The sequence below is a fragment of the Vigna angularis genome, chromosome 2 (genome assembly GCF_016808095.1).
Source record: "Vigna angularis cultivar LongXiaoDou No.4 chromosome 2, ASM1680809v1, whole genome shotgun sequence".
NCBI lineage: Eukaryota > Viridiplantae > Streptophyta > Magnoliopsida > Fabales > Fabaceae > Vigna > Vigna angularis.
Window position 1 is genome coordinate 37743718 of NC_068971.1, and position 26201 is coordinate 37769918.

Sequence of the window (26201 nt, forward strand, 5' to 3'; positions counted from 1 at the left end):
TCGCAACATAATCAACCTTAACACACTCTTAATAACTTTTCATATTATTAATCTAATAATAATGGTTTTTAAATGTATCTCACTAATAATGAATTTGAGTTAATAATAATAATAACAATAACAATAATAATAATTATTATTATTATAATTATTGCTTACTACCTAACACACATTTGGATTAAAGTTGAAGTTGACGAATGAGAATGTTAAGAAGATAAGAGCGATTGGGTTGTGCTTGGCCTTGTCCAGTAACACGTTAAGCAATAGTATGCATTGAAAGGCGCGTGTAACTCGTGGCGTCTTCCACCACGCCATATATAAGCTCACGCATCACCCATTTTCATTCGCTCTTCACTCCTCTTTCGTCTTCTCACTGCTCCTTCCACCAAACAACAAACACATAGCTAACAAAGGTATATTCCAAACTTTCTTTCCTCAATTTTCTTCAGATCCATTTGATGCATGCATCAGCTTTTATCTGTTTCTTCATCGTTTATTTTTTACTCCTGATTCTCTCCTAGATCTCCATTTCCCCCTCGCTTCTCTCATCGTCATCTTTCATTGCATATTATTTGCTTGCATACGAAAACAACGAACGAGGAGCAGTCGTACAATCTCGCTCTGCTTTTCGTATTTTCCAATTTCTGAATGTTTAACTGTTAAGAGGTTGATTCGGGCTTTGATAATCAGTTTTGTTGATTCTTGTATCCTCCGTACTTGAAATCAGTTTACAAATATTATGTATCTTCGTTTTCTAATTAAGCCTAAATCTCTCCGTATTTAATGTTTTGGATTTCAGACTCCGTTTTCATCTATCAATGGCGCCAGCAGCTGCAGCTTCTTCAGATTACATAAAACCCCAAGGTCGTTCATAAAATATTTTGGATTACCTACTTACACTTTCGAATTGGAGTATATTGTTGTATCGCGCTGCTTATATTCCCTTTATTTCACCTCGTAAAGTTTCCTCTGTAAAACAGTTCGTTTGATCCGTCAGGCACAATCATAAAGACAGAAGAAAAAATAAAAATTAAAGCGTTAGTTGATCTTGTATGTTTGATTTCTGTAGATGTTTGCATTGTTGGTGTTGCACGTACGCCGATGGGTGGATTTCTTGGTACTCTGTCATCTCTATCTGCCACTAAGCTAGGCTCTATAACCATTGAAGGTAACTATGGAACCATATTTCAGTGCTCATTACATTGCATTTGATCTTGTCATGTTTACATGTTTTTTTCATTGATACGCAGCTGCTCTTAAAAGGGCTAATGTTGATCCATCCCTTGTGGAAGAAGTAATTTTCGGAAATGTTCTTAGTGCTAATTTGGGGCAAGCTCCTGCAAGACAAGCTGCTCTCGGAGCAGGAATACCCAATTCAGTAGTCTGCACTACTGTTAACAAAGTTTGTGCATCAGGAATGAAAGGTGGGTTTATTATTAAGAGAATTCTATTTGTATCATTTTATGTTTTTAAAATATAGAAAAAGGACATTAAATTTGTTCTGGCTATTGCAGCAACAATGCTTGCAGCCCAGAGTATTCAATTAGGCACAAATGATGTTGTTGTGGCTGGTGGTATGGAAAGTATGTCTAATGTACCTAAGTACCTGGCTGAAGCAAGGTCAATATTGCATTTAATTTGACTCTCTTTAAGATTTGTTCTAGTTGTGGCAGAAACTGATTCAGCAGTAAAACTTCAGGAAAGGATTGCGCCTCGGGCATGATTCACTTGTTGATGGGATGTTGAAAGATGGGTTATGGGATGTCTATAAGGATGTTGGGATGGGAGTGTGTGCTGAGCTATGTGCAGATAACCATGCATTTACAAGAGATGACCAGGTCTTTAGGATTATTGTCTTTTTAGAAAGATTTTAGCAGGATTATTGTAATAAATTTTTGTGATGTCTCTGTTTTTCCCTCAGGACAACTATGCGATTCAAAGTTTTGAACGTGGAATTGCTGCCCAAGATAGTGGTGCCTTTAAATGGGAAATTGTGCCCAAGATAGTGGTGCCTTTAAATGGGAAATTGTTCCAGTTGAAGTCTCTGGTGGAAGGGGAAAACCTTCAACAGTTGTTGATAGGGATGAAGGCATAGGAAAGGTAACCACATAAATAAGTTGAAACTTGGTAATACTTGTATGAATAGTAGTTTAGCCTACAAAAACACTTGTTTATCTAATAATATTCCCAGTTTATGAGTCTGAAATATGTTTGAACGCCATAGGTTTTCTAAGCATGAGTTATATGGATATTGGATAATATTGTGAATATGTCCAGGTCTATTAAGGTAAACAATTAATCAGAAGTTGGGATTGGAATTTAAAGTTTTTTTTTTCTCCTCATAAACAAAACTTTTATACAGCTTCTAGCTGCAAAAATTTAGTAAGTTTATAGTCAATATATTTGTTTATACTGGCTGTCGAATACAAGTTAATATATTGTTATATTTTCCTTTTTCTATGCCAGTTTGATGCTGCCAAGTTACGCAAACTTCGTCCAAGTTTCAAGGAGACCGGAGGTTCTGTTACTGCTGGCAATGCTTCTAGCATAAGGTTAATATGTTATCAAAATTTGCTCATTTTTTTAATGTTTAACGATTTGGATGCTACTTACTCACCATTTGATGTTATTATGAATGATAAAAATGTAAAAGTCCCCCTAGTCATGTGAGTAGTTTTAAACTGTCAAATGACTTTTTTAATTTGTTATGTGAACTTAAAAACTTTTAATACTGACCATCCATATGGTTGTATGGTCCATCCATATATTGGTTTATGGTTAAAATTTGCTTATCTTATTCTTATAAAAAATGGACTTTCCACTATATAAATCTCTTATATGTGTGTTGGACCAAGGGGTAGTATGAGGATGAACAATGCTTGTAAATCTGCCTCGTTCTCCTGGTAGTATAGATAGCAAAAAATGTCGTCAGGAAGACAAGTTTTTTTTGCCTATATTATCTTTGAGCCACAAGTGATTCAGTTAGAGTTGTATTTAGACATATTTAATATTTTATATGTTTCTTTGTGTATTCATTTATCATTAATTTAAATTCTCAAATGATAATTAACACCCATCATTAGTTTAATATTTTAATAAAAATGAAAATGCTCTTTCCAACAGTGATGGTGCTGCTGCATTAGTTTTGGTGAGTGGAGAGAAAGCACTGAAGCTTGGGCTTCAAGTTATTGCAAAAATCACTGGATTTGCTGACGCTGCTCAGGTACATGAAATATATTTTAAATATGAACTACATCTTCAGACCATAAGAAATAAGAAATAGAGAAAACGATTCCGGGATTCACACTATTTCTAGCATTTGTTATATTATTAGTATAATTTCATACTCATAAGTTTGGGCTGTGCAGGAACCAGAGTTATTTACGACGGCTCCATCCCTTGCATTCCCAAAGCCATTTCCAATGCAGGGTTGGAGGCTTCACAAATTGACTTTTATGAAATTAATGAAGCTTTTGCGGTAGGAATTACTGCTGAATTGTAGTACTTTTTCAATTCATGATGCTATAGATTTTAACTGTTCATATTATTGTCCATAGGTTGTGGCTCTTGCAAACCAAAAACTTCTTGGACTAAATTCGGTAAGTTCTTCTCTGTGTCATCGAGTGAAAGTTGTAATCCTATGGTGTTTTCTATTGACTGTCTTGAAGAGTGGATGCTGTTGTAGGTCCCGAATCCCTCTTTGCATAGTGCAGAGCATGCTACAATTTGTCTACAACCCATAATTTAACATTATTGTGGCCATTAATGGCCGTATCTCTAATTATCTTAAAGAATGTATGCTATCGTAGGCTTCAAACCCATCTTTGCATAGTGCAGAACATGTTAGATGTTTTTCTATAATCCATAATTTAACTTAACCGCGATCATTAATGGCTGTACCCTGCCATTTATTCCTTTCACTCAAGTAACTATTATTTTGCAGGAAAAAGTAAATGTACGTGGTGGAGCTGTTGCACTGGGTCATCCTCTCGGTTGCAGTGGTGCTCGCATTCTGGTGACGCTTTTGGGGGTATATGCTCTGTTCAAAACATTCTTATTTTACAATATAGAGTAGCATGTTCGGTCTTTCCATAATATTGAATGTTGTTTTTGGATTCAGTTAATCGAAAAGTTATATACTGCAGGTATTGAAGCAGAAGAATGGGAAGTACGGAGTCGGTGGCATTTGCAACGGAGGAGGTGGTGCATCTGCCCTTGTTGTTGAGCTTTTGTAAGCCCTTTTTCAGAGCCAACGTTTCGTGCAAAGCTCAAAGATCCTGCTTCCTTCATCACCATACATGCAAATTCCAAATGTATTACGCACCAGACGGGAAGTGTAACATCCCAAAAATTCACCCTAAAATTTTTTTTTTTCAAAACTTAAATGTTGTAATAATACATAACATCCCGAACATAAACTAAAATCTATACATCAGTCTTAAGCTCAAACGCAACTGCAAAGATAACCTTGAATCCTTCTAATTCGATCTTCCATCTCTTCCTCCATTTGCACAGGATTACGAGACAATCCTTCAGCTGCTCCCGCATAACATCACACATTATACGATCATCGCATTCACATGCACAAACAAGCAAAGTAAGGGTGAGCTAACCTGAAACACATCATTTATAAAACATGCATAGTTATTTCAATATAAATATCATATAATAATTAAATCCGACATCCTCAACCAACGTACCACAATTCCTGTTGGACACTCATTCCATAGTACCTAATAATCAACCCAATACACAATAAACTCTCATCCGGATGATACGTTGATGAGCAAATCAACGGAAGGTGCCCCGCTTGTGATTTCATTCTTAGTCTCCTCAATATGTCCACAATCAACCATAGATCAAGACATCCTACTACAGTACCCTCAACCTCAATACATACCCAGATATCATAACATTACTGAATCAAACGATAAAACAACGAACTTATATTACATCGGATACTATTTACACGAACATTAAGATTGATCACTTAAGCTAGAAACTGAGCATCAAACGCTATTATACGAATACCATTAGGTCGAATACCAAAAAATCAAACGCTAATTAAGATCAAGTACTTAGACTTCACGTTAAGACAGTGTACTCTACTAGAACAATTACTATTATTTCGAACACTATTCGAACGATTGCTCAAAGATCAAATCTCGCACACCACAGATTAAGTACCATTCGGACGAACACTTAATTGATCACTTTACTGAATTTAATTCTATCTGAGGGTAACCTCATCGAGACCGGATGTTCCCTACGTACAACCACTAACTATTAATGATCCTTACCTGAGACAGGCATCATCCGACCCGAGCACTACCTATGAATGATCACTTCCTGAATCATGTATCATCACGACAAATCACTATTTATCAATCGATCGATACCTCAACGACTATCAAAGCCGGTCACTCCCTATAAATGATTACAACCTCAGAGCAACATCACCAATAAAGATCATTCCCTAAGAACCATCGCTACGAGACAGAACACTATAATAAGGAACGCTTGAGTCTGGGATAAACGCCTAGAGTACTCTACTGAACACCTCAGTACTGACCGAACGTAATCAAACTAAACCTCAGGTTACCAAATTAAGATCGGACGCTAGCTACCTCAGATCCACTAACATCAAGATCAACTGTTATCTAATAACGCTCGCTACCTGAAAATAAATAACACCAAGACCGAACGTCACTAGTAAGAACGCTCGTTACTACCTATAGACCCAACAAGTTTTACTCCCCGTCTCTCTCGAAGAAGTATTCCAAATCCAACTTTATCTACACTACCATCTCTCTCGTATCCGTACGACCATCACGGTTAGAAACCACAGCCACAACATGCAAGATGAATAACCAGAATTATCACACTATAAACCCACTACAAATACTATAACAATTCCCATGATAAATCGACTCACATGACACTGCAGACTAGTCTTTTTTCATAAACTGATGTCGTTTACTTGTAATTCGTCGTCATAACCTGCTCTCAATAACAGGCGACCCGAGCCGTCATCCATCGCGACTTCAAACCTATCTCCCCGACTCCTCAAGGACTAACGAGTAAAAACATCGATACTACGCGTAACGATGCACTATACTCAACACGAGCCGAAGTCATTGGGCGAGACATTCACCTCCTCGCGCAGAAGAAGGTGACACTCGAATCTCAGTCTCACGCGTGAGACTAGCAAAAATGCTCAAAAGACAGACAAAGTTACAAGTAAATAACATAGTGTATGTACCACCTCTAACAGAATAAACGTGCTCAATCACGAAGTCATACATATTCTATTAATATGTATAACTAAACCAATAGAATAAACGTGCTCAATCACGAAGTCATACATATTCTCAATAATATGTATAACTAAACCAATATTGGATCAAGGAAATAACCAACAATTCTCAATAATTACTTCAAAATACACCCACGGATTTATGCATTATTGCCGAACGCTATTTCCAACTTTGATGCTGTCTGAACGAACGTTCTGGAATCAATCCTCATCATAGGCCGAACGCTCACAAACCAAGGCCGAACGCTCACAACACCAAGGACGAACGCTCACAACACCAAGGACGAACGCTCACAACACCAAGGACGAACGCTCACAAAACCAAGGACGAACGCTCACAACACCAAGGACGAACGCTCACTACACCAAGGACGAACGCTCACAACACCAAGGACGAACGCTCACAACACCAAGGACGAACGCTCACAACACCAAGGACGAACGCTCACAACACCAAGGACGAACGCTCACAAAACCAAGGACGAACGCTCACAAAACCAAGGACGAACGCTCACAACACCAAGGACGAACGCTCACAACACCAAGGACGAACGCTCACAACACCAAGGACGAACGCTTACAACACCAAGGACGAACGCTCACAACACCAAGGACGAACGCTCACAACACCAAGGACAAACGCTCACAAAACCAAGGACGAACGCTCATTAATGTACTGTTTAAATACGATTTGGACGAGTGTCCCATATATTATGACGAACGAACGCGGACGTTCGTTCAGAACCGAACGCTCACCACTGAGCAATTTGGACGGACGTCCAATTTCACCAGAATTGGACGAACGTTAGGCCGACCACTATTTGGTCGAGCACTGTTGGAACGAACGTTCCAAGATCGCTGATTTGGACGGACGCTCAGAACAATTACCGAACGTCCATAAATTTGGCCGTCCACTATTTGGTCGAGCACTGAAGGAGCGAACGTCCAATTTTGACTCACCAAAATTGGACGTACGCGCATTCTGCAGAATTCTGCAGAATCGCGCAGATTCCAGAGAAACCCAGAAAACCCCATTTTCAACCCCTTCTTCCCAAATTTGCATCAAAATACAGATTATACCAACAATTAATGAAATAAATCAAACTCCCCTTACCTCTTGAAGACTTCCTTGAAAATTTTGGGATCTATCTCCTCCTAGATGTGCAGATCAAGATCTCCTTGCAACCTCAACAATTCTTCACTTCTTCTCCCAGATCTTGCTGCAAGGACTCCCCTCTCACCAGATGCTCAACCAGATCCTCCTCTCAGGCCTTCAGAAGTTGGAACAGCTTCCCATAGGTGCTCCTAGAACGGCTGGAAACGAAAGGGAGGAAGGGTTCCCTTCTTCTGGAAGCTCTCCCTCATACCAAAGATAAGCCTCTCTCTCCTTCTCACATGCCAAAATGAAAGCTCTCCTTTGCTGAGCCTTTCCCCCGTAACCCAATACCTCAAATAAATGCTTCCTAATAATGCAAGAGGTGGGTGACCACCATGTCCCCACCATGCCTAAAATTACGGGTTTTACAGGAAGGGTGGACCGAAATTTAGCTACATAATTGTTAGGTTTTAGTCTTAGATACTGTGAACGTGAAGTTTTCTTAGTATCCAAGTAGATCATTCATCAATAAAAAAAAGAAAATCTTTCTGTTATATGTTACTGGCGTAATTTGATTTATGGTTTAAACATTTTTTTGTCGTAATTTGATTTTTGGTTTAGAGTTGGAGTGAATCTTTTCAAGCCTCTTATTCCAAGTACAACATTACAAAAATTCTTGATCTCGATCTCGATCTTTTGTTTGCAAATTTATCGTTAATGTGTGGTTATCGTTAGATAGTTGAACTTGCATAAAGCTGATCCAAATCAGTAATTAGACTATGATTTTTGGAATATATATACCAATCAAGTATAGTATAAAATTATATTCTGATCCAGATTATATTCATTTTTAATTATTAACATATAATTTAATCATTTTAATCTCTATATAGTTAAAATTAGGTTTAATCCTTTTCGACATCCCTATTTATGTACGAATGTCTCAGATGGGTCCTCGTTTTCTAAAGTGTATCAAGATGGTCCTTAATTTTCAAAATTGATATCAATTGAGTCCTTTCCGTTAAGTTGGCTAGACGGCGTTAAAAAAATTGATGAGTGGATGCTAAGATGACGAACGAATGCTCGTCCACAAGCGAACGAACACTCGTCCACCAGCGAACGAACGCTCGTCCACCAGCGAACGAACGCTCGTCGACCCCCGAACGAACGGTCGTCTAGTGTGGAACGAACGGTCGTCCAGCAGTAAGAGGTCGACGAGCGTTCGTTCGCTGGTGGACGAGCGTTCGTTCGCTGGTGAATGAGCGTTCGTTCGTCATCTCAGCATCCACTCATCAATTTTTTTAACGCCGTCCAACCAACTTAACGGAAAGGACTCAATTGATATCAATTTTGAAAATTAAGGACCATTTTGATACACTTTAGAAAACGAGGACCCATCTGATACATTCGTACATAAATAGGGATGTCGAAAAGGATTAAACCTTAAAATTATAATAACAATTAAATCACAAATGTCCTAGAATTTAATTTGATTTTTAAACGTAACTTAATGTGACAAATGACTCCAACCTCTTATGTTATATGTAAAAAATGCTAATAATGTATTTTCACCTAGTTCGTTGAAATATAATTTTTTTTATAAAGTGAGCACCTATTCGAGCAAGAAAGAAAAATTAATCTTCTATAACTGACATCAAGGAGAAATATAATAAAATATTATATTTATAATTTTATTTGGAAGAAAAATAGGAAAGGGCGGAATATTTTTCATGGGATTCACCGAAAAGAACTATTATTGTGGAGTGAAATATGATACAAATATCTGTTTTCACATAAAAATAGGTGCTCTTCTATTTATCACCACATAACCAAACATAAAGAAAGGAAAATTAAATATTTTTATCGAATAAATATGCATGCATATAAAATTATAATAAATAGTTACAGGAAATTATAATAAATATAGAAAAATGTATTTGCCGACCTTTACTTCTACGACTTTGAGCATAAAGAATGGATATTTAATTGAGAAATTGTAAATAGAAAATATAATTCGTAGAAGAATTTAAATTTTGAAAGATTAATTTGTTTTACAGTGTACCAGTATTATTTCTCAATTTACAATATTAGAGTATGATTGTTATTTGGGTAATTTAGTTCAAACTGTGATACGACGACCCGTCTCCTTTACAAAGATCGAACCCTACCCTAGCCGCGTTTCTTCCTTAACCAGTACGTTTCTCTCTCTCACGCACACTTTTCATGCTCTTTTATTTTATTTTTAGCCTCTTTTCCTTGTTTCTCAACTCAAATTTCTCGAAATTTTCCTACAAAGTTAGAAGATTTGGGATTGAAGGCCGGATCGTTCTGTTGTGTTGTGAGTTTTAGTTTTGAAATGTGTTCATTATATTAGAATCTCTCTTACTCAGTGTTATTTTTCTGATTTCATTGTTAGTTAATCACCTCCTCTTTCTTGTTCAGTGTTTGCCTCTGCATGTACTTAAAACTTGTTATGATTTCGAGGATTTTAGTTTAGTGTAAATAAGAGAACAAAATTTTATAGGAGATTGAATTATGGATACAGAATACAAAACTAATGTTAGAAGCTGTTTAACACTTGAGATGGTATGCGATATCTTAGAACCTATGACAAAATTGTGATCCCAGAATTTTCAGGACATATGCACAAAAACTGTTTAGTCATCAAATCTTCCAAACTTCATCTTCTCTTCATCTAAGATGTCAACGTCCTTTCTTTTCTTGGATAATTCAATAGCTTGAAATCCACTGTGGTTGTCACTAAATTGAGAAGCTGTTCGTGATGGCACTTCTTCCAAACTTTCACCTTCTTTCGCTCTCTCTATCACCTGAAAATAGTGGCTATTAGTTCTAAAGTACTTGGAAGAACACAAGAGGATTCACTAAAGTTATCAAATGCAAGATTTTGTTTGACTTACCAGATGTCTCCCATAGAGATGGGTGCTTGAAAGTGCTTTGAGAGCATTTTGTGCCTCCTGCTGATTAACATACTTTACAAAAGCAAAGCCTCTATGGCTTCCAAACTTCATTGGCAACCTTAAGCTTTTAATCTGAACAGTTTAGAGCAATTGAACATGAGTGAAAAGAAAGAAATAAAATGCACTGGAAAACTGAATCTACATGTTCTGGCTAAACTAAATACACATAATTAAACAAAATCCATGTGAAGCTCATGCACTGGATATCTCTCTTAGATATAAGCTAAAATTGAGCAAAAACAGAATTCAAAATTAAGGTAAAATAGTCACATAACAACTCCTATAAACAATAGCTACGATATCAGGTTCTGTTACTTGTGTCTCAATTAAGAGTATCCACTGGGTTTGGATCTGAGTATCATCCCTATCTCAAATTAATTATTTCAACAACAATTAATCACCTGGCCAAAGGGGCTAAACAATCGTCTTAGATCCTTCTCTGTTGAACTCTTATCCTTCTCAATTGTCTTTTGTTTCTGTGCATCATTCTTGACATGACAAGGTTGTAAAATAAGAGCATGGCTGTCCAAAACTGTCCCCTAGATCCAAAAAACAAGAATAGAATTTAAAAAATGAGAAGCAGAATTAGGATCTGAAAATGCAAATAACATGTAAATACCTGCAAATCTCTGCAAACATTTGTAGCAGTTTCAGGGGAGTCAAACTCAATGAATCCAAACCCCATAGAAACAATTTTCCCATTTTTCAAATGTTTCTTCACCTATACGTGAAAGCAACAAAAACTAAATATGAAACGCTACAAAACAAAATTTTGAAGTACAGCTGAGTCATACTGTTAGGAATTGGAGGGTTTATGAGAGGCGAAAGGTGAGGCAGAGTACTTAACTGTAAACAGTTAAGTGGGGCGGGAAAAAGGTCTCTATAAAAGGACCTCTGTTATTGTTTTCAGTTGGACAGTTTTTTACTCTTGAGTTACAGACCAGTTTAGACTTGCTGAGGGAGGTTAAGCTCCTGGTTTTCCAATTGTATTCTTGATTCTTGGATGTGAATACAAATCATTTCTTTTTCAATTGCTTTCTGTTAGAGTACTGAGGTGTGAGAGTAAAGGATATAGATAGGATTCTTACAAAGGTTCCTAACAGAAACACTGTAAATTGTAGAAAGCATTGGAATAATAGAAGGTGAAATTACTGATATGCAATGACGTTAATTTAACATATGATTTACTTCATGAAATCTCCATAACGATATACTTCCAAGCTTATTACTTACGTTGCACATTCTTCATATATTCCAATCCAATCTCTGAGTGGACCCCCAAAAGCTTCATTTCTCTGGAAATACTCTGCGATCAGTTTTAAGTTTTCTGGATAAAGCAAGCAAACATGTCAGAATAACAAACAAAATCATTCACGAAACAAAATGAGCACAACTTACTCAAATCAATGTCGAAAAGCTTCTTCAGACCTGGCCTTTGAACTTTGACTACTACTTTTTCTCCATTATGCAGAATAGCACGATGAACCTACAAATATGTGTCCCCGGAATTCATGTTACCATATTAATAACAGCAGTAATTTAAAAGTGTAAGTCAAATTTTCAATTTAACGAAAATATAAATCAAACACCTGACCGAGACTAGCAGCGGCAATTGGTCGATCTTCAAACTCTTTAAATAACATGTCAATGGAAGCTCCTAATTCACTCTCAATAAATTTTCTTGCTTTCTCAGGAGAGAAGGCAGGAACCATGTCCTGTACAATGTTATATTGTTATCAAGTAAAACTCTTGTATACTAGTCCAAAATATAAATAAATCTTGATGAATTCACTCTATTTACTCAAAAAAACTAGCCCTTTTCGTTTATTAACAAAAAATAGGAAATGTCTACGATGATGATCCTGAAAATGACAGAAGAAATACCTGCAATTTTACGAGCTCATCCACAAATTCACGTGGAAACAGATCCGACCTTGTTGATGACAACTGACCAAGTTTAATGAAAGTTGGACCAAGCTGCAATACAGACTCTCTTAACCATGAGGCAGTTTTCCTCCTTCTGATTTTCTAATGAATGTTAAAAAATTCTCAGTTCAGCTACAGCACAAAAACACAAACAGAAACCTGACCAAGACCAATTTGATAAAATAAAACACTAATTTGTTTCCACCACCTAGGACTACAAGTCAAGTGAGAATGGAAAACAGTATTTTAGTTTTTTGGCAACAAGCAAAATTCAGAACCTACCTGTTTTGCTTCTGTGATGCCTCTCATATATGCCCATTTTGAGTTGTCCAACAGAATCCGAATTCTGAAAGAAACAACAAAATATTAGAATAAAGGGCAGAATAGTAAAAGCCCACACCCAGATATTACTTTCACTTAAACGTAATATGTGCACGTGTTTAGTAAGAGAAAAGAAATGAGAGGCAAGAATCAGAGAGAGAGAAAGGGGCACGCGACTCTCTGCTAGGGTTTCGACCCTCTTCCACGATCACCACCACCACACACAGTTTCAGACTGATCAACAGGTTGCAAAGGCTCACAGGTATACTGAATAACTCTCAAAATTGTATATTAACCATTACAGAAATGATTTATAGTATTTATAAGCATGAGAATAAACTGTTTTTTTCTGTTTTGTTTTACACTCTAACACTCCTCCTAAACAACAATGGTTAGTGCCACGTTTCCTTCTCAGTATCCATTGGTTCCATTTCTAATCAGTTCTGCATTCGAGACATTTCTAGGTGCTTCACTTACTACTTTTCCAGGGAAGGGAACATTTTGCATATATATACATTTTTCCTCTGCATCACTCTCAGTCATTAATATGTCTTTTACTTAAAAGATTGATACAAAAACATAATTGAAAATGTACTAGTATTGCAGTTATTAATTATACAATCGCAGGGGATCTGTATGCTGTACAACTACCAACAGACACGGATTCTCTATAATCACAACAGTGACTACTTCAAATCTTAACCATAAAAAACAACAGTGCCTACTTCCTAGTTCAAACAAAAAGTGTCTGTTCTTTTTAGCATCTTTTTCTACCTGTGCACACTTACTTTCTTTCTACCTTAACACTCTGCATATCGATGTGTTGTGTCTATTGTTGCAGCAGATTCAATAGAAAGTCTCGCAGGCCCCACTTATTTCAACTTTTACCATGTGACAGTAAAAAAATGAGAGTTCAATTTATCTAAGCAATCGTTTTTTTTTTCTTTTTTTCACTCTCTAGCACCTTCAAACAGAACATAAAGTTACTGTCCAAGACTATGGTCTCAGATTTCAAAAATAATGCTGCATGAATATTTTCAACTTATAACATCCTAGCTTGTATTTATCTCGCTTTTGTCTCTATCTATCTAGGTGTCTACTATCCATAAATGTTCTCCATATAGTTTACAAGTATATGTAGAGGAAACTTGCAAGGAAATGTCAAGCTTGGTCTTGTTTGGAAGCTAACAAAAGGCTGGCTTCCCTGTTGCTAAGATACAGATAGGTTTTTTTGCCAGATGAAGTACAAGTAGGCACGTTAGAAAAACCGGTGTAGTTGCCATCCAACTTTGAAGAACATATTTTTGCAACAAAGTCAAATTGTTCATGTTCTTGCACAAAAGGCTGTGCAGCATAATCTTCAACTGGCATCCACTGAATGAAAAAACGACCCACATTAGTTAAAAGAAAACAATTTTTTTTTTACCTTGACAGCAGTATGAACAAGATTTGAATGCAGTATGGGCAATTTGAGCCAGACCCTTTCTTTCTCTGCAAAAAACGCATTGGAAATAATTACTGAAGGTAACAAAAAATGTGTACTGCTTCTATTGGATTGAAAATGTTATGAATCAATTTACCTGTTGCTTCCAATTGTTCATTGAAGCTTCCAATATGTTCATTGAAGAAGAGCTCAGAATCCACAGGCTCCTGATTCTCCAAGCTTACGACAACTCCTCCATAATGATCCTCAACAACACTAAGCAATTCAACCCTTTCAGCTTCCATCTCTTCTTATTGTAACCTAAAACTGGAACAGATTAGCAGCAAAACGTGGTTGCTAACAAAAAACGTTGAGCTTCAACGATTAGAGAAGCCATTTATAATCTGCGAAAAGGTAACTCCTTGTATGTGAATTGAAAATCATAGGTATCATAAAAAATGTTACCTTTGAATGAAAAGCATCCGCGTTACTTGATGAGAACGCTGAAATGATGAGCTTTCTTGACCCTTCAAATCTCTGAATCGTCATCCAGAACGAAACTCCGTCTAAAATTCTAGGTTGACTAGTTAAATGTAAGAAATTAATTATTCATGACTTCAGTATGAGAACGACAGAAGGACACAAACATAAAATTTCATTCTTCAACTACTTTTCAACGTGCGTTAGGTTAACTGCTTCACGGAATTTATGAATCTCGTGTTTGGAAAATTTTATCTATTTGCTGCTTTTTCTTTATATATGATTATTCTTAATCACCTTTGAAGATTTATAATTTACTTTTTAAAAGAAAATTATTTTATGAATATATTTGGGCAGTATTGAAATGAAACCTAGGTTAGGAACAGTCATTGTTTACCAAGTTCGCTAAGTAGTTAAAGATTTGTATTGTTAATGTTCTTTCTAGTAAATTTCCTTTGTTGCCTATTGCAAAGCATGAATGCGTCACCGTACTATTACAAACCTAATCCAACATTGCAAGCCATGTCAATCTTTAATGCTACCATGCAATTGTTGTGCAAGTTGAAAGTTTGTATGGCATTAAACAGTCATCTCAAAGCCATAGCTAGGCAGGCAAACCAATTTCCATCATACACTTAATAGATTTAATCCCGACTCAGTAGTTACCAAGTTACAACATGTTGTCCTAAATAATTGAATGATAGGGTACACCTAGTTATCACCATGCTCTTCTGTGTCATGACTCGTCTTCAGCTTCAGCAGAAGCAATTTCTGAATCCAATTTGTTCATTAATTGCTCGCTTACATGCTTGGCAACAGATATCATATCAAGAATGATGCTTGGATCCAGCCCTACACCTCCTCGTTTGGTTATGCCACAGATGTGCCCTTGCCTAACAGAGATGGAAACGGCAGAGTTCATTTGTGATTCCTCTTCTGACGTTGCATCCACAATATAGTGCCTCCCAATCTAGAAAGGAGAGATGGTAAGAAACTATCACAATTATGGTCAAAAAGAGAAGATAACACATGCTATACCTTAGTTAGTGTAACTATAACAGGGACTCAACTTCTGGTTGCTCATCGTTGGATGCTCCAGCAGCAACTTGGACTCTTGGAATACCTGTATTGCACAAAGCAGCCTAAAAGAACAATAGTTATTAGCTGCATTGGGGTTTTTCCAGTTAATTTTGAAAATATATTTGCATATGGTATTAAGGAAATCCATGAGAAAAATCTCATGAAACTGACAGCAATTTGGTCTGTGATATTATAAAGATTACAGAAAACAGCTAGTAAAAGGATAGTTTTAACTTTAGCTATATGAAACAACTAGATAAGAGACTACAAGGTATCTAACTTTTAACCGTTTCCTTATATAAGTCTTTTCAAACAGCCCACACAGTATCAATGGCCAAACTATGGTAAATGAACAAGAAAACTTGAAAAGTAAACATTTAAAATTGACTACATCAGAAAAGGATGACCTCTGCAATGCTAATTATTATAACCACAAATCCACCACCATAATCTTTTCCAGCTTTTATGGTATATTATTCTATTTTTCATTTTAGGTTGTACCTTAATGGCAGCGCCTAGAGCATCCAACAAATTTCCATCTGAACTAACAACAAGCCCATCAATGTAAAGATCCCAACAAATTTTTCCTTCAACCACAATAAGTGATGAAAGGTCAACTCCAGCACCTGAGGAAAAAAACCACGAGCCCCACATATATATTAAAAAGAGGCAACAACAAGGAAGGAAAATGATATGGTAGTGATCATAATCTTCACCCAAGAAGGAAATAGACCTGCTCCACTTTTACCACCCAAGAGACAGTCTTGAAGAGCATTTGACAGCTCTGCTGCCAATTCATCACCCCCTCTACCCTATATACAAGCCAGAGAAAGAGTACCAAATAGAATAGTAATTTTGAAACATTAGAAGCCATATATTGAACAAAAATGGCAAATAACACAACGATAATAGAAAACATTAAAATGGATGAAAATGTAAAGGTTATTAATCAATGCACCATTTAACTATAATTAAAGCTTTTAAGGATTAATTTATTTGGTATGCTATCAATTTCAATGATCATGGTACTTAAAGTTGAATGACATGAAAAAAGAAGCAAGAAAAATAATAGAATACGCAACCTCAAAGGCTGGCTCTGCAGTCGAACTGCAATCAATATATATAGAGACTTTTCCTTTGTCAGGTTGCAACAAGCTTGGCTTTCTAAGTTCAGCCTGCATTGTGTAGCCAATATATCATGGTTAGTAAAATAACACGTTCAATTTACAAAAATTGTTCATAGTATTAATATTAAACAAAAGGATATTGCAATTTAAAACATAAGAGACAAACATTTTAACTTTTAACCAACCTTAATACTGGCAATGACATCTGTGGCACCCATTCTGACTCGAGCTGAACCATTTGCCTGCCAAGCAGTTAGTTTATCAAAGAAGAGATTAGAACTATTTAAAAAGAAAATTTTCAATGGTCTGCCAGCCAAATGTCAAATGCCAAATGATTAAAGTATTACCTGGGGAATCACTCCAGTTTCAACCAAGATTGGTCGATATGTCAATCTCTTTCTACCATCACATCGAAGATCATGAGCAATGCCACCTTGTATGAAATGTTTTTCTCCGAGAGATAAACCCACCATACCTGTAAAACAAGATTTCCTCTTTTGAAACTTCGTAACTACAAGTACAAATCGGAAACTCTTAAATACTGTGTTACTATTTCTGTATCAAGCCTAATTGTCAAGCCAAGATAGCAGTGTACCACTATGTTACAGTCTAAGTTGTAAGTATATACTTTCTGATTATCCATATTATTGCTGATGGGAACAAAATGATCTTATTAATAAAGTGTATCCCTTCTCAATTCAAATTCTTAGTATTTGAATACATCTCAGAAGCATGCTTCCCTCCATGCGGAACAATATAGTCTAAAATCATTTAGAATGATTTTCCCAACCTGCCGTTTGAGTTACCAAAAAGCAGAAAGTCATTAAATTGAAATAAGGAAACCAATCCTAACTCAGATATCTCAAATGGTTGTCATCATTGGCTATTTCTTCCACTGATTTGTCGAACAAAGTCTCTTTCGATACACAGGCAATTAAAAAAATTAACTCAACTGTTGAAAGTTCCAACGGATACATTTTAATAAAAAAAATCAGGTTCACAAGACAAAAACACAAATAATAGGTCTCTGGCCTTATAATAAAAAACATAGCCAACCAAAGAGGCCCAAAATTTTGAATTATCAAATAAATCCAAGCGCAAGGGACCTGAGTTTCGAGGAGCACTACAAAGCCACATCTAGAGCTGTCAAGTGAGCTCCTTTAATAAGATTTGACCCTAACTCATGTGGGCTCGGGCCAAAAAAAAGCCTTCACTAAAAAAGCCCACAGGGCTAAAAACCCCAAAGCCCTATGGGTTAGGGCCAGCCCATGGACTTTTCTTTTTACAAAATTTTAACTCCTCTCCTAGAGTTAAGGATGTGAAACTGCTATTTGTTATCAATTCATATGTTTGATAATAAACAGGCCACTTATTTGCGAGAAAATGGGAAATGGAACAGTTAGTGGGCAATCATGGACGATGATGTAATACAGAAAAGGTGATTCCATCAATATAATTCTCAATTTACTAAAAGAGTAGATCAGTAACACGGTAGAAGTTGAAGGCAGTGAATATTAGGACAGCAACCCCCACTATAGTAGAACTGCTTCTCCAAGGGTCTCTGAAGTAAACCCACCTCAATGTCCCCATTGCCCATTTCCAATCATTGTTGTAGTGTTCATTAACATCTTCCATGATCTGGTGGTAGCATGTTGAATTTGTCACATGTTTGCAAAGATCATTAACCAGATTTGCTAGTTCTTGATCACTTCCCAGTTCATGGACAATAATTTCTTTCTCAACCAGCAACTCTGCATCATCTTTGGAGTGAATAAAAGAGTCAATCAAAGAAACATAGTTGAAGATGTAAGGTTCTTCAGGATAGTGACACTGCTCAAATGCTATTAGGTTCCTCAGAACACACTCTGTTGTGTGGTCTACTTTCAACTGGGGGATCTGAAACCGAGCTCTTGCAGCATGGCAAACAACCCAAGCAAAGAAACCAGCTGAAGAATTGTTTCTTCTCAAACTTGCTTAGACAGAGAGGTTTAGTCTAATACACTCATGAAAAGGGAAAAAATACCAAAGAGGAAAACTATACAAACAAGAATGCATAAAAATCAGAATCAAATGTAAAATGAAACTTGCTCATAAAATCCTTATAAATTAACAAGGAAAATGATACTTGAACAACCATTTTTGACAACATTTAGACACGCCACACGTGTCTAAATTTGAGTGGTCCAGTTGGAAAAATTAAATGAAAATGAAATATGACGTGGAAAGAGAGTGGTCAGGGTTTGCAGGTCCGCGTTTCAAATTTGAAATTGAATTTGGAACAATTTTAGACAGAGAAGCGCGAAGGTTCAGAGATAGAGAGTGTAACCTAGAGAGGCCGAACGACTTGGAGAAAGGGAGTTGGAGAGAGAGACGTCCAACAGAGTGCTTGCCGGAGTGTCACCGGACAACGTTGAAGGCTGTCTGGGAGCTATCGAACCCCTCGAGGCGATTCTGATTCACGGCCGCCACAGGTCCGACGTTGGCGAAGGAAGGGAAGACGCCATCGTCTTCCGTCCGGTCCGGCCTAGCGAACTAGGGGCACGTTGAAGGTCTCGCGTCGTCCCACCTGCTTTCGTCCCTGTCCCGGAGTGTCGCCGGAGCATCGCCGGAGTGTCGCCGGAGTGTGGACTGTTCGGTGGACCAAAAAGAGGGGTTTTCCGGGTTGTCAGTCCCACCCACACCTTTATCTTCGTCTGTGTTCCAACCGCCGCACCTCGTGCTGAGTGAAGGTTCGTTTTTTTTTTATTTCAGTGGAATGAAGGTTTCATTCATGCATGATGTTGTTTGTGGATGGTTTTGCTTATGTATGAAATGTCTCCCAAGTGCATTTTGTTGTGTTACTGATTTGTATACTTGTTGTTTGCTTAATCTTACATTGTTGTTGTAATTTTTTTCGATTGGTAGTCATGGACCGCGTTGGCCTTGCTGTGAAAAAAAACAAGCCACCTCAAAATGAGAGTGGTGAACCTAGTTGGCCTTGCTGTGAAAAAACTTGAACCCAATTACCCAGTTCATTCGGCTTTGGTACGAGTTATGTTGGTGAAGCCAGGGTCCTAGAAAATGTATTTTTATGTGACACGAATGTTAAGAAATTGTTCCCAGATTACTTAGAAGTAGCTGAAACGAGGGAAAACAAACAAGGCACCCCAAAATGAGAGTGGTGGACGTAGTTGGCCTTGGTGTGCAAAAATTGGAACCCAGGTACCCACATATTCTGCCTAAGGTACCAGTTATGTTCCTGTTCCATGAGTGTTAGAAAATGTATTTTTATGTGGCACGAATTTGTTAAAAAAATGTTAAGAAATTGTTCCCAGATAACGTAGAAGTAGATCAAATGAGGGAAAATAAAGAAGGCACCCCAAAATTAGTGTGGTGGTCGTTGTTTTGTTGTAGATTTGATTGTGGAGTAATTGTTCTGAAAATTATGGAGTTGTGGGATGACATTGAGAAATATGAAAGAAACACAATGCCCAGTTACACAACTGTAAGCTGTAAAAATTTATATGTTCTGCATCTTTCATACAAATGTTGCATTTGATTCATGTTTTGTGCATTACTGTCTTTGCAGGAAGAACTACAACAAGTTAGGGAGCAATATGTTTGTCAATGGATTTTGGATGTGGACAACGTGCGGAGGAATCAAGTGTTGGAAGATTTAGGCATTTTGTAGAATGTTGGAGATTATTGATGAAAGAAAACTTGTTACTTTTCATATTTATGTATTGGTTGGACATCAAATCTGATTTCAGAAATTGTTGAGAAATATATTTGGCAGTTGAAATTCAGTTTGTTGAACTTAATTGACTTTCATGTGCAAAACGTTTTACCCAATTACGTAGTTGGCCTTTATGTGCAAAAAGTTATACCCAGGTACCCACTTATTCAGCCTTTGGTACCAGTTCTGGTCCAGCACCTGCACCGTTACCAATTTTGCTTTGTGTGCCACGAATTTGTTAATTAATTCCTAAATAATTGTTTCCAAATTACTCAGAAATAGATGAAATGAGCTACAACACATGAGGCACTCCAAAATGAGTGTGGTGGACAAAGATGGCCTTTATGTGCAAAAAGTTATACCCAGGTACCCACTTATTTAGCCTTTGGTACCAGTTCTGGTCCTGCACCTGGAGCGTTACCCATTGTGCTTTCTGTGCCAGGAATTTGTTAATAAATTCCAAATAAGTGTTTCCAAATGACTTCTCACCAAATACTTATACACACCTTTAACCCATGCACTGTGGGAATAAACTTCTTTTTTAGGGTATGTATGTTGTTCAATATTATGTGTATCCTTTCATTCAAATAAATAACATTAAGAAAAGGAATTAAATACTAACAATCAATGAAAGAGGCATAAATTCATTCAAAACATAGTAGTTTACATAAGATTTCAGTGGCTACATCAATCCCCCAACAATAATGAAACTAACTCTCCATGAATGGAGAGCTCAAGCTTACAACAATGGTGGAAATGGAAGAAGGAAAAACAGCAAAAGTCGCGCCGGCGCCCTCTCAGTCGCGCGCCCGGGCGTGAAACTCTCTGGAAAAACAGCTTCCACTAACCGTGGACGAGCGTCCACTTCTCGCTGCCGAGCGTCCACTAAGCGCCAATCTGGACGAGCGTCCTCTTAGCGCGCTGGACGAGCGTCCATTGCGTGTCCTCGCTGGACGAGCGTCCACTGCGCGTCTTCGCTGGACGAGCGTCCACTGCGCGTCTTCGCTGGACGAGCGTCCACTGCGCGTCTTCGCTGGACGAGCGTCCACTGCGCGTCTTCGCTGGACGAGCGTCCACTGCGCGTCTTCGCTGGACGAGCGTCCACTGCGCGTCTTCGCTGGACGAGCGTCCACTTCTCTCTGGGCGAGCGTTCTCTCGTGCGTCCACATGGCGAGCGTCCTCTTCTCGCTGGACGTGCGTCCTCTAGTGCGTCCATACTGGACGAGCGTTCGTTCTCCTGGGCGAGCGAGCGTCCCTTTGTCACGCCCGGGCGCGAGACTCTCTGGAATGTCGCGCCCGGCGCCCCTTTGTCACGCCCAGGCGCGAGGTGCCTTCCTTACTCCTTTAGCATCCTGCTTTTGTATCTTTTCCTTGGTTCCCCCTCTTAGTAGTTAAGTACTTCTCCAATACACGCAAATTGCCTACAAATTTGAGGAATTAATGATGAAAACTTATATGTAAAGTATACACTAAACTTATTCACAAACGTAGATAAAAAGGGAGGATTAAACATGTTTCAAGCTTCAAAAGGGTCAATTTGGTACGAAAATTGGTTCAAAGATAATGGTGCACATGCAGTCATCCATGGTGCACCAGGCATAGGTAATTTATTATGGCCAGATACAACATTTTCCGAAATACTAAATAGTGTGCTAACAAACTAAATCATGTCCTTTTACTCTGAACTATAATGAATATCAGTGATGCATCAATAAAAAGTATGTGGAAAGGATTATGAATCTTGGAAAACTTTTTTACGAATCTTAATATGTATGGATGATAATTTAGAATTTTCAATTTACCTCATTCAAATTGAATACGGGCTAAAAATATACGGTATCATCTTGATAAGAACACGATAAGGATCATGCAGTTCAAAATTAGAATAAACTATCAAATGTTATTATATTGTTCAGCCTTGAAACATGCTTCAACAACATCTATAAAAATCATTAACACAAGAAAATCCATTACACTTCAATTATATGTCAATTTATAAAGGATAAACATGAAATGGACAACCACACACACAGTATCATTAATTATATCAAAGGACCTTCTAAAATCCCAAGTCATCCCACCACATTTATTTCATCTAATAACTTATCAAATATCTAGATTACGGGTAAAGCACAAAAATTTTCTCACTTCAGAGACACATTTTCATCTAAAAAGTGAAATTACATTACTTTTGGAGGTCCTGTATTCCATAAATTTTCCCACTTCGGAGACACATTTTCAGTATCGTCAAAGGAATAATGTTTATGTTCTCATGTCCATGGTATCAATCACCACACATTTAATTCATCCAACAAATACTATTAACAAACCACCTCCATCATACATAAACAACATTTCACCGCCATCGAACAAGTCATATTTTTACAGCTTACAAACAACGTATCATACATAACCAAAATCATCCACAAACAACATCATACATAGATTAAAGCTTCATTCCACTGAAATAAAAAAAAAACGAACCTTCAATGAACACGTGTGCCGGTTCGAACACACAGGAAGAAAAATGTGTGGGTGGGACTAACAACTCGGAAAACCCCTCTTTTTCGTCCACCGAACAGTCCACACTCCGGCGATGCTCCGACGACGCTCCGGCGATGCTCCGGCGACGCTCCGGCGGCGCTCCGACACAGGGACGGAAGCAGGTGGGACGAAGCGAGACCTTGAACGCGCCCCTACTTCGCTGGGCCGGACGGAACACGATCCCGTCTTCGCTTCGTTGGCCAACGTCGGAGCTGCGGCGGCCGTCAATTGGTACCGGCTGGAGGGCTTGAATAGCTCTGACAAGCCTTCAACGTTGTCCGGCGGCACTCCGGCAAGCACTCCGTCGGACCTCTCTCTCTCTCGAATGCCCTTTCTCCAACTCTCTCGGCCTCTCTCTAGGTCACACTCTCCCTCTCAACCTTCGCGCTTCTCTCTCTACAATTCTTCCAAAAATGAATTTCAAATTTGAAAGGCACGTCTTGAAAACCCTGCCCACCCCCTTTCCACGTCAGATTTCATTTTCAAATTGATTTTCTACGTGGACCACTCCCATTTAGACACCTGTCCCGTGTCTAAATGTTGTCAAAAGAGGTTGTTCAAGTATCATTTTCCAATTAACAATATTATTAACTACTTGCTTCACAAAATTAACCACATGGTGTAATTAACCCCTTATAAAGCAAACTTAACCAGTGTGAAATATTTCAATAAGCTAATGATTATCCTAACCACATAAAAGTTATTCTTGCTTTTCTAGTGGATCCATGTTGATTTTTACAAGCAGATATTAAATAGGGTAAATTGTAATAAAGATACAGATAAAAACAAACCTAATTTGATATAAACATATTTTATTGCCTCTGATAGATATCAGAATTTACAAGCACCTAAAGCAGGATTTATCATATTCAATAAATTTCGGCTTTAAAAAAGGATGAATTTTTTAAAAACAAAGATAAATTAAGATACGTCTTTTGCACATTTAAGCAAGCTGAAAAAATCCTCTTTCAAAATGAATCTGCTACTTTTTTATAAAAGAAAAAGCGTGCCACTAGTTTCATTACCCATGTTCTAAGATTAATAAAGAGCATATCTTCATCTGTATCTGATCTCCACATCTTTCATACTATCCTAATCTTTATTTGTTATCACAAATCAGTGTGGCCAATATATTGTTTCAACTTCCCACAACATTTATACAACAAAATAGCACACACCCAGACAACTACAATAGTAGTTGTTTGTCTTTCAAAGACATTTTCAAATACAGTTATATTTTCTCACTTATTTTTTTCACCTCGTTTTTCATTTTTTTTACTCACACACCTAAAAAATAAAACCCAAAAAAAATGGAGTGTATGCTTTATTCTGTTCAGAGTTAAACTTCTTTTGCTTAACGTTTTTCCTAGATAAAGATATGAAGAGTCAATGAAATTGAAGCCAAGGGTTAGAACTTTGCGTTTAAAAAATTATCAACTAAAGAATGACTGAGAAAAACTAGTGACATGCAAAGGTTAATCCACCATTCATTCTAATAAACGGACTTGTAATTAGTGTTGAGACAAGTAAAGAAATTTAGCATATTTGACACGCATTAAACAGAAGACAAAAACATATATTCCACCCGTTTACCTACCTTTAAATTCAAATCAGAGCATAGACAGAAGACAGAAACATTATGGTAATAACAATGTTTTCCACTCTACCCATCAACTAGCATAGACAGAGCAACTTTTACAAGTTGTATATACAAAATCATTAAAATTTTGCACAAATGTATATACAAAATCAGAAAGTGGTATACAAAATTTCAGAGGAAAAATAAAACAAGGGTAAAGGACCAACCTGTTGCAAGAACACAGTGAAAGAACGTTGAAGGAAGGAAGGGAGTTCGCAATAGCTGTGAATAGCGAATCAATTCTTGGGGGACTTTTCCTACACCACCACCCTCGTCTTCCTACACCACCACATTCCTAGAGTTAAAGATGCTTGGTAAAAATATTTTAAAATCATCTCTACACCCCCAGTAGAATTTTGGAAATATATTCTCTGTTAATAAATTAACAATTTTTTCTGGAAATCTAGAATAGATAAGCACAACACTCTGTACACTCTGAAATCTGACAAACATACAACAAATATACACTCACAATTTAAAATACAACCCTCCTCTCTGTTTTGCTTTTCACGGTTCTCACAGAACACACATAAACTTTCTTTCTACCCCTTTTATAATTAAGGAGGACACAAGGTCCAAAATATCACTCATTACAAGCAAACAAGAAATCTTTCGGTGCAGCACTCTCTCTCAAACAAACCAACCTGGATGCCGAAACGAAGAACTCCGCTCTACTCCATGCTCTGCTCCTCGACGGTGCTCCACACCACAGAAATGCAAAGGAAGAAGAAATGAGAATGACAAATGGAAACGAAAATCAAAAGTGAAAGGGGAGGAAGAAGAAGGGAGAAAACGGAAATGGGGAAGAGATCCGTGAGAGAGAGAAGTGGGGGTGGGGGTGCAGTGACTGAGCAAATAAGAGAGGGTAGAATTAGGGTTTAAAATAAAATCTAAATGGTAAAAGTAAAAAAAATTTAACTTAAAAGACTACTTTTGGAAATAAAAGAAATTGGGAAGGTGTAAGACGGAAATAAAAAAAAAGTGGAAAGGTGTAAGGAGAAGGGAGTAGTGGTGTACGGAGAAACTCTCTCAATTCTTTAGTTGTTAATGTCCAAGAAAATGATGGAGGAAGTGAACCCCTTGGCCTTGCGGAAGGGACAGAACGAAGAAACCGAGTCGTGGATGAGTCGTGGAAGAGAAGAATCTACGAAAGATGTTGAGTGAAAAGAAGGAATTTCGGATTGAGGGCCAGCCCATCCTATCCCAAACCCAACCCTCCTCCTAGGGGCTTTGGGGGCTGGGGTTTCAGAAAAGCCCTCATTAAATGGGCCAAAGAAAATGGGCTTAGTTTTAAATGGGGCTAGGGCCAGCCTATGGGGTTGGGGTTCAGCTGACAGCTCTAGCCACATCTTAAACAAGACTATAAACACATCAACCAAAAGTAAGATCAACGAGAAATCACATAGCTTGCGGTACACGTGCAAGATAAAAATCTTAAATTGAAAAAATTGTTAAAAACCTGAATTCGGGAGAATTGGTGAAATTGGCGGAGAGGGGGGGCGAGTGAATGAAGTGGGCAGACTCTTGAGATCCCTTTACAGACGAATGCCGCCTTG

At 37.6% G+C, this 26201-nt stretch overlaps 2 protein-coding genes, 2 long non-coding RNA genes and 2 pseudogenes across 14 annotated transcripts; 3 read left to right on the forward strand and 3 right to left on the reverse strand.

Moving 5' to 3' along the window:
• Positions 1–260: 260 nt before the first annotated feature.
• On the forward strand, positions 261–4357 carry LOC108322516 (acetyl-CoA acetyltransferase, cytosolic 1-like; annotated as a pseudogene).
• Positions 4358–9484: 5127 nt separating this feature from the next.
• On the forward strand, positions 9485–15858 carry LOC128195424 (uncharacterized). Of its 5 annotated transcripts, none has more exons than XR_008246890.1 (4): positions 9485–9605; positions 13730–14161; positions 14244–14474; positions 15360–15858. It is a non-coding gene; the product is annotated as an uncharacterized LOC128195424 (long non-coding RNA). The 5 variants fall into 5 exon arrangements; XR_008246889.1 differs by lacking the exon at positions 9485–9605 and adding an exon at positions 12111–12899; XR_008246888.1 differs by lacking the exon at positions 9485–9605 and adding an exon at positions 12115–12899 and having other exon boundaries at positions 14072–14161.
• On the reverse strand, positions 10331–14356 carry LOC108321223 (protein ACTIVITY OF BC1 COMPLEX KINASE 7, chloroplastic-like). 7 transcript variants are annotated; one of them, XR_008246883.1, is made up of 9 exons: positions 14218–14356; positions 14064–14128; positions 12599–12662; positions 12275–12418; positions 11980–12105; positions 11819–11876; positions 11624–11717; positions 10792–10922; positions 10331–10462 (listed from the first exon to the last, which is right to left on the reverse strand). XR_008246883.1 is itself a non-coding variant. In XM_052872871.1 (9 exons), the coding sequence occupies exons 1-8, from the start codon at positions 14257–14259 to the stop codon at positions 10818–10820; spliced, it is 705 nt and encodes a 234-aa protein (XP_052728831.1). In that variant the 5' UTR covers positions 14260–14356; the 3' UTR covers positions 10331–10462; positions 10792–10817. The 7 variants fall into 7 exon arrangements, 3 of the variants coding, with proteins under 3 accessions (XP_052728831.1, XP_052728829.1, XP_052728832.1); XR_008246882.1 differs by having other exon boundaries at positions 11789–11876; XM_052872871.1 differs by having other exon boundaries at positions 10792–10929.
• On the reverse strand, positions 15033–25825 carry LOC128195422 (uncharacterized; annotated as a pseudogene).
• LOC128195352 (putative UPF0481 protein At3g02645) lies at positions 17544–19350 on the reverse strand. Its single transcript, XM_052872618.1, has 2 exons — positions 19314–19350; positions 17544–18720 (listed from the first exon to the last, which is right to left on the reverse strand). The coding sequence occupies exons 1-2, from the start codon at positions 19348–19350 to the stop codon at positions 18215–18217; spliced, it is 543 nt and encodes a 180-aa protein (XP_052728578.1). The 3' UTR covers positions 17544–18214.
• Positions 19494–20532, forward strand: LOC128195426 (uncharacterized). The gene is made up of 2 exons (XR_008246896.1): positions 19494–19948; positions 20316–20532. It is a non-coding gene; the product is annotated as an uncharacterized LOC128195426 (long non-coding RNA).
• Positions 25826–26201: the final 376 nt, after the last annotated feature.

Coding starts and splice junctions, on each gene's coding strand:
- LOC108321223 (XM_052872869.1), bottom strand. CDS start 14,259: ATGAACATATTGGAAGCTTCAATGAACAATTGGAAGCAACAG. Junction 14,129..14,217: donor TGAACAATTGGAAGCAACAG/GTAAATTGATTC, acceptor CGTTTTTTGCAG/AGAAAGAAAGGGTCTGGCTC. Junction 12,106..12,274: donor ATGAGCTCGTAAAATTGCAG/GTATTTCTTCTG, acceptor AACATTGTACAG/GACATGGTTCCTGCCTTCTC.
- LOC128195352 (XM_052872618.1), bottom strand. CDS start 19,350: ATGCTCCGGCGACACTCCGGGACAGGGACGAAAGCAG. Junction 18,721..19,313: donor CGGGACAGGGACGAAAGCAG/GTGGGACGACGC, acceptor TCTCTGTCTAAG/CAAGTTTGAGAAGAAACAAT.